Source organism: Lolium rigidum, chromosome 4 (genome assembly GCF_022539505.1).
Source record: "Lolium rigidum isolate FL_2022 chromosome 4, APGP_CSIRO_Lrig_0.1, whole genome shotgun sequence".
Taxonomy (NCBI): Eukaryota; Viridiplantae; Streptophyta; class Magnoliopsida; order Poales; family Poaceae; genus Lolium; species Lolium rigidum.
This window is the reverse complement of record NC_061511.1, coordinates 189,960,065-189,976,918: the sequence shown is the minus strand read 5'-3', so window position 1 is coordinate 189,976,918 and position 16,854 is coordinate 189,960,065. Positions and strand designations below refer to the sequence as shown.

At 41.5% G+C, this 16,854-nt stretch overlaps 1 protein-coding gene across 1 annotated transcript; it reads right to left on the bottom strand.

Moving 5' to 3' along the window:
* Positions 1–2,792: 2,792 nt before the first annotated feature.
* Positions 2,793–14,868, bottom strand: LOC124647944 (G-type lectin S-receptor-like serine/threonine-protein kinase At1g61390). Its single transcript, XM_047187788.1, has 10 exons — positions 14,743–14,868; positions 13,268–13,523; positions 12,934–13,162; positions 12,203–12,353; positions 11,844–12,050; positions 4,401–4,614; positions 4,096–4,312; positions 3,848–3,998; positions 3,350–3,556; positions 2,793–2,831 (listed from the first exon to the last, which is right to left on the bottom strand). Exons 1-10 carry the CDS (start codon positions 14,866–14,868, stop codon positions 2,793–2,795), a joined length of 1,797 nt encoding a protein of 598 aa, XP_047043744.1.
* Between the last annotated feature and the right edge of the window lie 1,986 nt (positions 14,869–16,854).

Below are 16,854 nucleotides of genomic sequence, written 5' to 3'. Positions count from 1 at the left end.
GTCGGGGAAAGGATGGTAACAATGTTTGTCTGTTTCAAACATACCAGCACCTTTTGGCAGATAACATGGAGAGGTGTATCATATTTCATAGAAGAGAGGCCAAGGGGCGGATACAACAACTTTTTGGCAAGTGCAGTGCTACTTTTCGGGATTACCGCCCATACCCGCTACACTACGACACCAAAGAGAAGAAATTCGCATCTGTTGAACTGCTAGACACTACGACGAGGAAGTGAGACACATGACATTATCTGGGCATTCTCGACCACTGTCGGGCATCTTCAAAAGATGACCATGACCCAAGGACAAAACTGACCTACCCTGACATGCTTCATGCATTAGCCAACCTAATCAAAAGTATGAGATGATAGAAATGTTTGGGAAATACATATGTGACTCGAAGAGGCCAACACGTGCATAAAGGTATCTCATATATGACTTAAGTGGCCTATATGTGGACATAAATGGGGCCAAAGAAGCATCCATTAGAATTGCGAATGTCAGGACTTGAACCCAAGACTTCATACTTTGATACCATGTCATGTGGGGGTGTTAAAGTATATGTGGATTTCCTAGCCCTTTCCATCATGTCAAACTTTTGGTTGCGTTGTGTGGTGGATGAAGCTTGACATAGTACCTGAGGTCTTGAGTTCAATCTGTGGCTTTCGCAAGTCTACTGGTCGTTGCTTTGCCCCCTTCCTATCCACATATATATGCCTCTTGAGCCATTTATGGGATTCCTCTATGCAAGTGTTGGATTCTTCGAATCACACATGAGAGGGGTGTTATAGTATATGTGGATTGTCTAGCCTTTTCCACTATGTGTTTTTCATTCCATTGGTTAGTGCATGAAGATTGGCACCCCCACCCATGCTCCAATGAATCTTCGGCCCAGCGTGCATAGAGGAAGACATTTTCTTGTGACTGGTAGAGAGGACGTGCATTGCGCCCTATAGGTCCATGCCCTAGCAAAAAATGACAACACCCAACTTCAAGAACAACATAGGAAACCTAGAAAACCTTTCAAGGAAGGGATGACTGCGGCATACCCACTGCCTACCCCGACAAGCTAGTCCTAAGGTTTCCCTCATTTCCTAGAGAAGAGACGGCATAAACATGACCATGGCGACGCCTCCATGGATGAGAAGAACCCCACATGCATCATCGTTCTCTTCGGCATCGCCATTCAAGGTTCACCTTGGCCGGCTCGCCAATCTGAAGTCCACCGGTGCAATAGCCCTGCAATATTTGGAAAAGATCTCCTTCATCTTCTTCTAAGGATGGGAGACACCAATTGCTGCCGGCAAGATCTAGGCAGGGAGACCCAAATCGACCCCAGCATGTTACCATGGACAACCACCGTGTTGCAGCCAAATCCACGATGGTCGACCAGCGCAGGCACTCGAGGCCATTGGTGCCTCGTGGCTCGAGCATCGCCGGTGATTATAATTGGGGGCAAATATGAGCAAACATATCACACACACCGATAGGTGTTATGCTGCCCTCAGCCATAGCACGCCGGCTACTATCGAAGGTTCTTGGGGTCTCCGTTTTGGCGTCTGTGCTCCTCCATATGTTCCCACCATCGAGGGTCGCCTCTACGCTCAAGATAGAGGTCTAACCGCAGTGAGATACGACGAGAACCAGCTGCCACTATCCGCCAAGTGGTCTTTCTCGCTTGCTTCTTACGGTGGCGGTAGTATGGGTAAATGATAGCGATCGGAGATGCAGTCATGCGGAAACCAGGGTCGGCGGCCAGAGATGCGGTAGTGGCAGATAGCGTGGGTGGAGCGAGTGCGCATCAGGAAGTTGGGAGCACAATCGACGGATCTGAAGGAGCAGCAGACTCTCCAGCGAAGTACGGCCGGTTCGTTAGCCGACGAAATAAAAGTCTAAATTACCCTCTTGAATTAATGGTGGGATTTGATTGGTACTCCTCTCCAACTTACGGAGTACTGGGCACCGTAAAATTGCTCAAGTTAGTATTATGTACATAATTTTGCCATTTAGAGGCAGGGACGTTCGAAAACACGTACGGAATGTCAAAGATGTGGACAATTAATGTTTGGAGTTGCTAACAGAGGCGGGGACAGTCAAAAACGCGTATAGTATGTACTTAATTTTGCCGCCATCTATTTTTTACCAGCTATATTCTGTACTGATTTTATTTCATAGAGATGTGGTAAAAAATATTACGTGATTTGTATAATCCCATGGTTTTCAGAATAATCCTAATCTACATCCTACTTTATTTTTTGAGATGACCTACATCCTGCCTTGGTAACACATGTATTACTTTGTAGATGTCTGTTGGGCAGCGGCTCATGCAGTTTTCTCTTTTCTGGTTTTGTTGTTGCTGCTGGAAGCAACCAATCTATGTCCATCTATTAACTATATCGACCTTGTCATGATGAGGAGGAAATGCTTGGAGGGCTTATCCTCCACCGCCATTGTTTGCAAATGCATGTGAATGGAGGGATCTTTGTGCAAAATGACCATGACCATCTCTGTGTGTTCCTAGATCAGGGGTATGTCCTACTTTCTTTCTTATGATGACCTACGTCTTATCTTGATAACACAGACTTTGTAAATGTCTATCGAGCAGGGATTCATGCAGTTTTTTCTTTTCTGGTTTTGTTGCTGCCAGCGAAAGCATGCACCGATTTTGAATCAGATTGACGATCTATTTTTATAGTCGGCTCTCAACGCATCGATACTCAAATGTTAGCATGTTAGCGCCATTTTTGTGACTTCAAAGTTGCCACCATACGATCCAAAAAGTTCTCACTGGCTCACTGCATCGGTGCTAAAGTTGGCATGGTAACTAGTGGCTGACGCAGGAAAAAAAGGTCCTTAATTTTTACCACACTAATAATAAAAAGGATGAGAATTCATATGTTAGTGCCCTTGAAAATCTTTTTTAAATGCAATGATGTCATCATATTGTCGTTTTTATCGGCACATAGCATAAACTTTTTGAATGCAAAAAAAAGTACAGTTGAAAAACATTTAACAAGCCACTTTCCATCAGATTCGCATCACTTGATTTGGAGAAAATCAATAGGTGAGAGGACGGCGCAGGGAAGCATCCAAGCACGCATTAGCCCATTATTATAATTTTTCTAGAACTTCATTTGTACTTTCTACGTTTTAAAAACATATTTAAATTTATCTAAATATGGAGATATATAGATATATTTTAGTTATAGATACATATGTTTCTAAAAAAAATCAGTTTTGTAAGACGAAGAGAGTTTATCTTTCTGATTAGATATTTTCGAAGCATGCAAAGGAATTTGGTTGTTCGGTAATATGTCTATGCTGATGATGAAAAAGAGAATGACAGTACCTGATCTATCTGGGCGCACGAGTCGTTTTTCTTAGTTTCAACCGCATTTAGTTTTTGAACAATATCTTCCAAAGTAGGCCTTTTACGTCGGTCCTCCTTCCTACAGAGCATAGCTATTTGTATACAAACCCGCACTTGGTCGCAATCTTCCTCAATTGATGGATAATTTGGTATCTCCAGTAATATTCTCTTCCAGTGGTCCTGTACCTTCAACAATTAAACAGCGATTAAAAGCACACATATAGATTAGTAAAATTCATTACAGGAGTACTTATTTTCGGCAATCACAAGAGTTGTTTACAAATACAACTTTAAATATGTCACAAGGCATCTGCGAAAGCGAACTATGCTTCGAGACATATTAATTTTATTGTTTCGTTGCATGTAATTAATTTTAACAGAACGTTTGAAGCAGTTAAGCAAAAAACATTAAAGTATCCTATTTGTACAAGGACCAATTAGGGGCAACTCTTCGACCGTACGGGTCTTTATTCTTACTTGTTCAATAAGTTCCCGCTCGTCCATGTCAGCAGCTAGACGATAGTCCATTCCTCTGATCACTATCTTCATAATTATAACGCCCAGGCTATATATGTCATACTTATCTGAGATTACTTGCTTGGTTATGTATTCCGGTGGCAAGTATTCACTGTACAATCGAGGGCATAAATGATATGCATAAAGTGATCAGAGCAAAGAAAAAACTAACAGCCTAAAACATTGCTGAAATGAGAAATGAATCCTACATTGTCCGGACAGTAGACATTTTACCGAGAGTAGCACTATTTCTGATCCTTGAAAGTCCATAGCTTCCAATTTTTGGAACCATTTTCTCATCTAGCAATATAGTCTCTGGCTTTAGATCAAGATGCATAATAGTAGCATCATGGAGGTATTTTAAACCGCTGCATATCCCCTTAATTATGTCGAAGCATAAGTCCCAAGAATGTGCATCATGTTTTTCTGCAAAAGCAAAGAAAAGTAACTCGCAGCATACCAAAAAAAAAACAGAGAACGGGGGTTTTCCTCCTTTTTGGAAGAACAGACATACCAAAAAGAAACTCATGAAGGCTTTTGTTCGGCAAAGACTCAAGGCATATAGCCGTGTGTCTTCTTATAGCACGTACTAGTCTCCCTTGGTAATCTGCAAGTTCTTCCACCTCTTCATCGCAAAAGCCCAGTAATTGCACAACATTTTGATGCTTCAACCTCATAAGATTTTTAAGGTCATTTTCAATTGATTGATCAAGGCTTCGATAGGGAACCTTCACGACAATCACATGTCCGTTTTTAAGCACCCCCTATCCAACATTGCAATGATTAGCATGTGTGTGGGAACATCAACATTCGTCCTCTCAGTAACATGATACAAATTATAGAAAAATAAATGTGTTTGACCCATTTGGTTCGTCCACATTTGCTCCACTTAAGTTTGCATTCGTTGCCTTTGGTGGATAATTAGGAATAAAATAATGGAAAGAGAGATAGGAATAGCTAAAATGAACCGTGGCAAGTCATGGTTTAGCTGCCTTTGGTAGAATATACATGAGAGAACTGATGTTTGGCTTAGAGACTCACCGGCCACCAGAAATCGTTGAGGTGATTATGGCTGATTGTATTCACCATGCTTACTTAATAGTATCTCTTTCCCCAGCAAAAAAATAGAAAAAGGATGAACTACACTAATGCTAAAAACTATGGGTGAACATTGTGGGTGTCTCGCACACAGCACCTACCCTATCTCTTATTATAAGTTTGTGCTACTCTCAAAGGTTTTATAACTGCAAAAGGGCTTTTATGCTCTTAGGCCTTTCACAATGGAAGGTTTTTAGCTTGGTATCATAGGAAAAATACTCATGTGGGACAATAGTTAATGGGGCAAGATAGTGATGTTGCATTCTTAGTTAAGCTACAACCTTTGCATGGATCATAGATAAAAAAAATGGATAATCCAATCACACACATACATGTCATTAAAAATCATTAAATGTAGAAATAACCCTTCGAAAACATTTTTTTAAAGAGGTTGTCTCCTATGGTAATCTGCTAAGAGACCCTCCATTATGAAAGGCTTTAGCTGCCCACTCGATTTCCCAATATTATACTCCCTTTGTATGGTATTATAATTATAATATAGCCAAGTTCAAGGAGTCTGATTACTCCCTCTTGATTAGTGCATGTTCTAATAGCTGCACATGCATGGAAGTAGAGAGAAAAGTGGAACCATGTTGGTTGAACAAATCACATGCATTGGGGTCCGAGAGAAAGCAAAGTGATTATTAACAAAAATCAAGGATAATAAATACGATATGCCTTATGATTCTTAATATAATCTAAAAATAGTGAGAAACATCATAATCCCTAACTGAGGGAGTATTAGTCCATTTCCTTAAAATATTGAATGTTGTTATTTGATATCTTTCTCTACATGATATGTTTTCTTTTCTTTTTCAGACATTCCACGTTACAAATATAGCTTTGTAAAGGTACGGTTGCGACTAGTAGTACTAATATATTGTCCAATCTTTTTATGGCATCGGAAAGTTGGCTAGTCCCCATTCCCCATGAAATTAAACTTCTTGTGAGTAAATCCGGTGGTACTTCACCTCTTACGCTGAGAGTAGCATAGGTAGTAACATGTATTAAAAGATATTTTAGTAACAACTCATGCAATGACAACTAGATATTTTAGTAACATGACATACAATGAAATGATAAAAGAGAGGATGGTGGTAAACTGAATTGTCTCTTATATTACTATGCTTGCATTTAATGATTTTGTGCTCATGTTTGATTTCGATTAGTGGACTAAAGTTTTTCGCCTATGATCATGTGTAAGAGTACTACATCAGCAATTTACCTATGATAACGTGTTAAAAAATTAGCATTGGGAAGACCCACAATATAACATTTCTCAAGAGAAGACCGTTAATTTGGTTAACAAAATATAAATTATCTACAAAAGCTATACAATTAGATTTATATTTTAAAAAGCTTTCCTATGATAAAAAAATTATAACATATAATTTGTATTTTCTTGACCAAAATAATGGTCAAACTACTTTCTCAAACTACGTATGTGGTTGTGTTAAAATGATCCGGAAGTAGTAGAACACTAATCTAGTTGATGTCCACCTTGACTGGTCTAGGAAATTTCTTTGTACCATAGGATGGAATGGACTTCTGAATACTCATAAAGGGCACTGCAAAAATATCTAAGGTAATAATAAGTAGACGGAAAAAAGTAAGGTAGAAACAAATACAACAAATTACTGTATAATTCAAAAAAGTATTTTGCAGCATCATTAGAGAGACATGATAATAGAAACGAGGATTACCCTGTAATATTTCCCTGACGAACCAATGCCCATGAAGCGATCCTCAGCAAAATTATTTGTAATATCTTCTATCATTTTGGATGATAACTTCCAAGCGTCGTGACTTGTATGGTGTAACTTCTCCTCCATGATATTCATTCTAGGGAAGAAATCCTGCTGGCCAAGATTGATTATTCATTTACATAGAAATAATTAAGATGCCTTAGAAATACACAGATGGAGCAACCGGTGGCTAAACAACACGAAATGTAACATCATCCAACATGCTAAGCGCACCTCGTGACGTCCCCAAACCATCCTCTAAAACACTTCAGGACGCGCCGCACAGAAAACCGTGGCTGGCGTGCCTCAAATGTCTTCTCTACCCAACGGACCCAATAGCATGTCCAGCGTCCTGAGGCCATTCCTGCTCCATAGGCCCCCCTGCAGGCGCGCTGGGTGCAACGTTTTGGTGGCGTGGAGAGTGGGGCCAGCTGTGTCATTAACACAAACAGCATGCGATAAGCTTTTCATAATGTCGACGACGGCTCCCGTGGTTGAGGCATGTGAGATGTCTTGTTGGCCTTGTGCCTTCTCCATGCCTCACCGCCGTGCCTTCCCCACGTGGCGGTGTTAATGCCACACTGGTCCTTCTCGCCTATTCGCCCCTGCTTCACCGCACCGCCTCCGCTTATGAAGCCCATCCTCTATAGCTATCACCACTACACTCGCCGGCGTCATATGCCACCTCCACCTCCATGTCCTAGCCAAGCATCTTAGACGCAAATGTCACACTGCCACACCATGAAGCACTCCATGCGGGGCAGAAACGGCCATGTGTCGGAACCTCCACCGCCACCTACACATCAAGCGCCACCTTTGACCAAACCCGCGTAGTCGTAGCCTGGGCCTGATCTCAAAAAGGACGACATGGCGTAGTTCTTGGAGCTCGCCGCACAGGTCATCGACGATGGGGAACACGAGGTGGCTGTGGATGAGGCGGTGGAACAGTAGAATGGGACTGGAGCGAGGCGGCGGACCCAATGCAAGCGGCGGCAACATCTTAGGGATGTCGTCCAGGTCCACGAGTAGGCAATAGAGGCTAGATGGAAGCATGTCACCTAGATCTTCACCGAGCGGGTACCAACGAAGGAGGCTGATCAACTACTCATGTCGGCTGAGCAGCGAGAGGATCCTCGTTCTCAACGCCCAAACTCGCGTCGAGGCTGCCACCTAATGAGTGAAAAAGTGACATGTTTTTCATTACATAAACGTATACTTTTTGTCTGATTACATGCTCTATCTAACTCTAACTATATCCTAAATACATGATTACAAGTTAGGATTCATTTTCATGAGAGATTTGCAGAACTACTAGTTTATTAATTTTTCTTGTTTTTGGTATGTCCATAGATGTTCTGAATGTTTATGAACAAAGCACGAGGAAACGAGCTAAAGGGAGGCAATGTGGAGGAGTTGCATGCACCAGGACTTGGCCATTTCAAGGGTGGAAATGAGTCAATTTTCCATCACAAGATAATAAAGATCCAAGATTACGGTGTTGTATGCCTCATCGATACGTATCCAACGAGCCGAAGAATACCTAGATCGGAGTTCGTATGAAAAACTGGCGGCCAAAACACTGAAGGAGAGCAGGACATTTTATGAGCACTAGTACGGTCGTGACATGGTCGTGACATGGGCGGCGCTGGGGGTATTCACCTGTCTTCCCTGGAATACCCAAGTTTTTTACGCGAAAAAATGTAGATATTTGGCCCAGCCCAACAAGGCAAAAACCAGGCCATCGCACGCACGCTTGGTTTCACTGAACCATGCAATCCCCTTTCTCGCCCGCAGCACGCACACACGGCGCCTCTACCTAGACCTGCCCACGACCGCCACCGGCGATGCAGCCCGGAGCAGCAGGCGATGGCCCCGCTCCCGCCGTGGCGGCACCCCGGCCCCGCCGACCCGCACCCCTCCTCCCGTCCACGCCGCCCCGTCCCAGCGTCACCGAGCAGCGCTGAAGGTGCGGCCGCCTTCCTCAGTTCCTCGCCCCCAATTTTGTTCCTTGCTTGATTTGCTTCATTGCTTGCTTCCTAGAGGAATTATCCACTCCTACTAGCATAAGATAAAAAGTTGTTGATATGGAGGGTCCTTACTTCCCCGTTGGCCGGCCTATAAGGGGTGTATGCAATGGTGTGATCAACTACCGCTTCAAGGTTGATATGTTTGTGTCTATCATTGATAGGCAAATTGGTGAGCTGAATGGCAGATTTGATGAGGTAAACACATAGTTAATTATTTGCATGGCAACATTTAGTCCACTTCATCTATTTGCTGCTTATGATCAAGTGAAGTTGGTTAAGCTTGCTACAAAGTTTTATGCTTCTGATTTACAAGAGAGGAACTGGCAAGGCTTCCATGACAACTAAACATGTACTCCCTCCGTCCCAAAATATAAGGTGTCTAAGGATTAGTTAAAAGTCAATGTTTTTAAAGTTTGACCAAGTTTATACACAAAAATATAAATATTTACAATACTAAATCATTATCAATAGATTCACCATAAAGCATATTTTCTTAATATGCCAATTTGATATTGTAGATGTAAATATATTTTTTCTAAATATTTGGTCAAAGTTTGTAAGGCTTGACTTTTGACCAATCCTTAGACGCCTTACATTTTGGGACGGAGGGAGTATGTTGCTAATTTGCGTAGAGATGAAAGGTTTCAAAACTTGAAAAATCTGTCAGAGCTTTTAGTTATGCTTGTCAAGACAAAAAAAAGTATGAACAATATCATATTGTTTACAAGCTTCTTAAGTTGGTATTGATTCTACCAGTAGCCACTGCTAGTGTTGAAAGGATGTTCTCTTTAATGAGCTATTTGAAGAATAAGATAAGGAATAAAATGGGTGATGACTATTTGAACTATTGTATGGATATATTTGTTGAGAGAGATTTCTTCAGGCAAGTAAAGAATGAGGATATCATCAATCTCTTCCAAGATGGAATATCATCACTTTATCAATCAAAAGGTACCTATGTATTCATATCGTTATGGGCTTATAAATTGAAATATTGCTATTGTTGTTATGCTTTTGTAGTAATCGCTAGATGTGCGTACCGCACATGTCGGGCTCGTGCGGTATTACGTGTGCCTCCATTCGGGCACGCTATTGTTGTTATGCTAGTGGTGTTTTATTCATATATTGTTAGTATTGTGGTGTTTGATTCATATACTACATTTAGAGCAAAAAAATTTTTTGGGCGGAATACCCAGGCGCCATTTCCTGGCGCCGCCACTCGTGATGACCCTACCACGCGCCTTAGGTCGCGAAAATGCCCAGAACTGATCTGATTCTTCACAGATTTCGTCCTTGTTTATTTCTATACTTTTCTTAGGTGCTAAAGTCGGTTGGGGACTATTGAATGCCCCTCATAGGCCTATATTTAGGAGGGAAGAGCCACCACAAGATCCAATCTCAATCACATCTTTGTACGGCGCAGCCCTGCCGCCGTGCCGCCTCCATAGATATTCATCAGCACCACCACACCATTGAAGGAAGATAAGAAGAAGAAGGCTTCGGATAAGGAGACATCAACGCCATCACCATCTTCGCGTTCATCATGATCCTACCATCCATCGCACTGTAATAAAAAATTTAGTGTTAATCTATACATGTATCATATTCGTCCACTCATGTTTGTTTATATGATGTTTTGTGCCACGTTTCTAAAGTAGATTAGTTTGGGATATGAATAAACCATGGTATCAATATGAAATGAAATAAAGATTTATGTTGTTTAGTTGTAGCATGTAAAAGTGGTGGTTTTCATGATGATGTATGTTGTGCACCATGCAATATTTGCCATTAGGAACAATGAAGGTAATCATCGTTGAGCATGGTTGGAGGTACGTGCATATCGCAACATTTTCCCTACGATCAGCAACAACTTCGTGGAGATTCTCCATGTGGGTGTAGCTAGCGTTGTTCACGGGCCTTGTTTTGCCATGCCGGAAATTTCAGGGTATCATATTCAGTATTTTATGCACACAGGAAGCGTAACCATTGTGGGAACCTTCGGTGGCGGCATGGTGGTCTTTTCGAACGCTGATATGGTAGGCCTTGTACCCTGTTTCATAGATGGCAGCATGGGGCTGGTTGTTGTAGGTGAGAGGTGAGAGATAAGGTTACGATATAGACAAAAGGTGAGATTGAAAGTAGGCTCGTATGCAACCAAATAGGCCGAGGCTTATGTCCCTCCTGCGCAAAAAAGGCAACACAAGCTACCATAAAATTGTACAAGCCAGCCCCGGTAGCGTTTGCAACACGACATGTCTTCCAAAACTTGCCTCCGTCAAAGTTTCATGCACTCTACCAAACACGATCTAGTATGCTACTGATTGCCGGCGTCGAGCCCCAGCCGAGGACATGATCATGGATAGGGCATGGCACGAGCTCCTAGTGCTGACAATAGTACAATTTCCGAGCCGAGGGAAGCCGAGACTCGCGCGGGGGGGGTAAGTAGGGCCGCCACGCCGGCGTCCATGGAGGAAGAGAACGTCTAGCGGAAGGCGCATGGGAATCCACGGGTGTTGGCCGGGGCAATGGACGTGATGAAGCTACGATTATCGCTAAGTATTGGCTTAACATGTTTAGACCATGCGGGTGGTGGTACCGAGGTTTGACCAAACCTGCACGTACCGGGGGGTGATGCGCAGCAACCCCTATGGGTAGCGAATTTTGTGCGCTATATTTATAATAAGAAATCTTGTACGGTAAAATAAAAAATCTTGCACCCCCCCTCCTACCCAAATTAAATAATGCAGCCCAGTTATACATTTGTACACGATATAATATATGGCAGCGCTAATTAATTTGGCCCGGATGGAGTAAGATACTCGAAGCCAGCACCTTAACAATTTTTTAGTGAACTTGTCAAATATATTTACTATTAATTAATAGTAGTATATTAATAAAGCTCGGCATTATTACGTTTTAGAACAAATAAATAGGTGAGGCAATACCTATACCAAGAAAATGATTGTCACCTCATATGTTGCTAGGAAGTAATAACTTTTTTTTTGGATAAAGAAGAAGCAATTACTTGAAGGCAGTTTCTAACACATGGTAATTGCCATTTACGGCATAACTCAAATGTGAACGTACCTCTTGTACATGCAACCCTAGGTCACCAATCATTGTTTCCGTCTCATTCAATCTAAAAACAATATCTTTTATGATTGGCCTTTCTTGGCGATTCGGCCGCAAACATTCCATTGCTATCTCAATGCATGTCTTTACCTGTTGACAGTGTACTTCGAGTGATCCCGTCCTCAATACTTCTTGTAGCCTTTTCTTCCAATTATCATGTACCTTCATATTGGAACGTAGAGTAAGAATGGATTGGTATAGGTCTACATAAAGAAATAGTGATATTCAAGAAATTGAAACTTCTTTTTATAAGACAGAATAGACAGTTGAGTTCAAACTTATTACTAACATAAGGAGGAACAACGTATGTTTACCTGCTTGACAAACTTGCGAGGAGGCATGTCAGCAATGCTTTTGTAGCGTTCAGATCCGATCATAACCTTGGTCATTATAACTCCCAAACTAAATATGTCGAACTCTTTTGAGATTATTTGATGGTTCACGTATTCTGGCGGCCAATATCCTCTGCAGATCACATCATATAGGGTACCAAAAAAATTGTAAATAATTTGGTTCAGCAAGTTAAAAGACCAAATAACATCATAAGGGAATACTGTAAAAACAAAAGACAGGATATGTACGTTTTCATTTTCGGCCTTCACAATGAAGCCAACAAAAGTGAAAAACAGTTTCCAATTGTGGGGCATTGTCCAAGTAAAAATGAAAAACAGTATGAGGCATAATCGCCTTTAGATCCATATATCATTACTTTTTATGAATTTACATCCAGACACTCTGCTCCAATATATTATTCAAGGAGACTGATCTTGATGTTGGCGTTGGTTTTTCCAACAAAAACAAGAACGAAGAAGGAGAGCTTCATGAGTTCGATCCGACTCCTAACTTAGCTGGAAAGCTTTCGTTTAAAAAATGGAAAAAAGCAGCAACTTCTATCGTGTGAATAATAACAGAACATGGCTCTCTGTTGTTCGTGAACATTGCTCTATAGTGTGTTCTATCTCCTATATCCTGAAAATTTGCACATTGCCAATAACACTATAAAGGTGAAATAATGGAACCAACTTTTCATATGACAAACCATTACCGTGTTCCTACAGAATTAATTGACTTTCTTGTTTGATCTTCGCCTAGGAGCTTTGATAAACCGAAGTCCGCAATTTTAGGTATCATAGTCTCACCTAACAATATATTATCAGGTTTTAAGTCCAAATGCCATACAGAAAACTCCAAACCATCACGGAGATATTTCAAACCGTCACAAATGCCCTTAATGATTCTGTAACGCTTCTGCCAACTAAGTCCTGTGTGTTCATCTGCATGAGGGATAAAAGAATGAACTTAGTGAGCGTCAGGCAGATAAACTGTTTTTCATTATTCACATGCCAAGTAGAATGCACGGGTTGCATGATTGTAATTACCGTGTAGATGACTGGCAAGGCTACCGTTGCTTACATACTCGAAGCAGAGCACGGTATGTATCTCTTCAGCAGTAACTAGTTTTCCTTCATATTCTGTAACAAATTTTTCTGATTCATTGCAAAAGCCTACTAGCTCCACAATATTTGGATGCTTGAGCCTCTTAAGGTTCTGGAACTCTTTCTGAAATAAGCTGTCATCAATTCCTGTGATCTTGAGTTTCTTAAAAGCAATCTCTTTCCCATTTGAATTCACACCCTGTTCAACATCTCATGTTAATAGTTTCTAAATTACAGCCAAAGTTGTTGCTCGTGTGCTATACTGGTGATTATAACAAAACTGTAAGTAGTGCAACAAACAGTTTCATTTACTCTGTCGCAGCATTCACATAGCCTTCTGTATATCCGTATATATTTCTTCTGCTATTAAAGATTGGTATTACAAAATACAGCGAAATGAAACTAAAAACTGTAGAAATTGACCAGGTTGGGCCATTGGAGCCCTTAGCCCTCAGGCCCAAGTGCTTACTGCATACACTACTACTGGAAAAGGGACTTTGCCGTGCTTACACGGCACTCACAAAGGCAATGGTGCTTTGCCGAGTGCTCTCGACATGGAACTTGGTGAAGTCTTCACCGTGTGTATTTTCCGATGACTCGGTATACAAAGGTAACTTGACGGTGCGGCTGGAGTAATGGAGTTTCCATCTTTGCCAAGTGTTTTACATGGAGGAAAAATGCGATAGAATTGGTCTTTGCCGAGTGTTTTGGTGAAAACACATGGCAAACGTTTAGGTGGGAAACTCTCCGCGCGCGGAAAGAAAATGGCGAGAACCTCGAATGCACGTTGGAAGATAATGGTCGGCGTGGCCCCAATTCTTAAAGACATAATGGCTCCGTCATACGTGACCAGCAAGGTCACATGTCTCAGGACCTTGTCGTGCTCAATTATTTGTTGTGTGTATTATCGAAACTTTGCCGTCCTTAGTTCTTGTGTTTTTTTCTCTCTCTTTGCCATGTCCTTGTCATTGCCATGTGTTTTCTATGATCTTTGCCTTGTGTGATATCTTTATTGGGTGTTTTCTTGCGCCCACTTGGCAAATCCTATCATTGCCGTGTTACGGGAAATTTTGCACTCAGAAAAGGTAGTGGAACACGGCAGCGTCGTGTTTCCGGTAGTGCATAGTCTGTGTGGAAAAAAAATCTGTGTAAGATCTGCAGGATCATGGTGCGTGGATTGATTCACCGATACTCAAAGGCTCAAAGCGGGTAATTTCTTAAAAAGGATGATATTTTCTATCTTACTGTTGATTGATCAGATTTTCCTTTTTCCTGGCTTATTTATTATTTTACAGAAGATTATGACATGAGTTTTTGGTGGCAAGCAACCATAACGAAACCTCAATGAAAACGGGCATCACTTCTAGTTTCCACCCAAGCATGCACTAAACATTCTCATTGGAAAACATTAAGCATACCTTGTATACTATACCGAAGCTACCACGTCCAATCTCGTTAGCAAAATTATTTGTCATCTCTTTCAACTGTCCAAAAGATAGCTTGCTTGGCTCATCACCGGTATGTTGTGGTAGCGTGTTCTCCATGATACTGTTTCTTGTTTTCAAAAAAGAAAAGGAACTCTTAGCATAATATTGCATGCATATGCATTTTCTATTACATTTTTCTATTAATGGGAAGCATTAATATCAAGTTTTTGTCAATAATACACTGTCTATATGGCAAAAAGACGTGACAAAAAAAAGTCATGTCAAAGCGATCAACTGCACATAGCAACGCGCATCAACCAGCGTCTTTGATTTCACCAAATCCATAACAAAAAAAAAATCCCCCAAAACAACACTGAAACAAAGGGGTCTAATGTGTGAGCGCAACTGTTGATGGGTCCAATCACCAAGGGCAAAACATAGGTTGTCATGCTGAAAAGCAAGTCCGAGCAAGCTCTAAGAAACAACTTTAACAAGAGAACAGCGTGCAGACACCACCATTGCTTGGTGCAAAGAATAAAGGTAAGACATATTCCCTCTTGCCCAAAATATGTTGCTTATAAGGTTTGGTCAAAGTCAAACTTCGTAAACTTTAATCATCTACATTGCTAAAAATATAAACATATACAATAAAAGAATACTAACTTTAGAATTGTTATGAAACATATTTTCATATTATATCCATTTGGCATGGTATATGTTTGTATTATTATCTATATTCTTGGTCAAACCTTTACACAGTTTGACTTGCACGAAAATTATGCGCAACATAAAATGGGCAGGAGGGAGTACGGTTTTCATCATGGGACATCCCGTGCAGGCAATCACTATACTTCATTGCGGTCCAGTACATTTGAGAAATTCAAAGCATGACGAAACTTAATGATATTTATCAGCACGAATCCCAGAGCAAAAAATAATGTGAAACCATATATATGCACGGGTCCTCCCATACAAGGGACAATCTCCACTCTCCTGGAAGAAGCCAATGCAATACCTCAACCACCGACCTCTAACACTCACCTGATTTTGCGTAAAGTATAGTGGGCATGCAATTCACCGTGTGACCCGCAACACTAACCGCAAAACAGAAGCTCCAAGCAGCAGTAAAAGACAAGCGAGGGGCGTATGTAGGGTTGCAGGCGGCGCCCGCAAACTATCCCACAAAATTAAAAATTATAGCAAATGGAGGTATGGATTAAAGACACCATGGAGGCCGACAACGACCAGTCGCTAATTCAACCAACATCGCCTGCTGGTGCTGAGACGAGAAACACCATGGAGTTGGTAGTATATCTGTTGGCAACCTTCGTCGCCGAGTATGATGCTGCCATCGCCACATCAGTTGTGCCTATGTCCACCAAAGGTGATGTGATCAATGGTGTGAAGATATCGGACGTCCATCACACCGATGGCTACGCACTGCATAACGATGATGAGACAATCATGGACACACAACCAGTTCCCTCCTTTTTGACGACTCCGCCGGCGATCATGTTTCCATGGCCACCACTATTTCTTTGGCCGGTGATAAGATGATGCAACCATCAGCTGGCTCTACTTCCATGCCCACAGTGATGAACCATCATCAATGGATCGACCTTGACTTCTTCCATGTAACAGCTTGCTCTACTTCCAGATGCAGCGGAGCACGCCGGCGTGTCCTCTCCTCTAGATGTGGCTGGAGCAGCTGGGAGCGGCTAATGCTTTTCTTTTTGGTCCTGGATTGGAAGGCACGATTACAAATACTCACATGTACATATACGTTTCATGTACAGCTCCGTACCAAGTATAGATAGTTCGGAGCAGCTTTAAGATTAACACTTGTGCTAAGTTGTCAACATCTTACTAGGGGTCTAAGGGCAGAGGGCATTCTCTATAATATTCTATCTACCTATGATATAAATATGATGTTTCATACTTCCTCCGCTCCATGAAACATGTCGAAGGTTTGTCAAAATTTAGATATATCTATTACTATTTAGTGTCTATTTTGACAAACCTTTGACATATTTTATGCCACTCGTGTCTCTCCCTGTCCTGTCTCTGTAGGCCTGCTGCAGTGCTGCGAGTTCCAGAACCAGT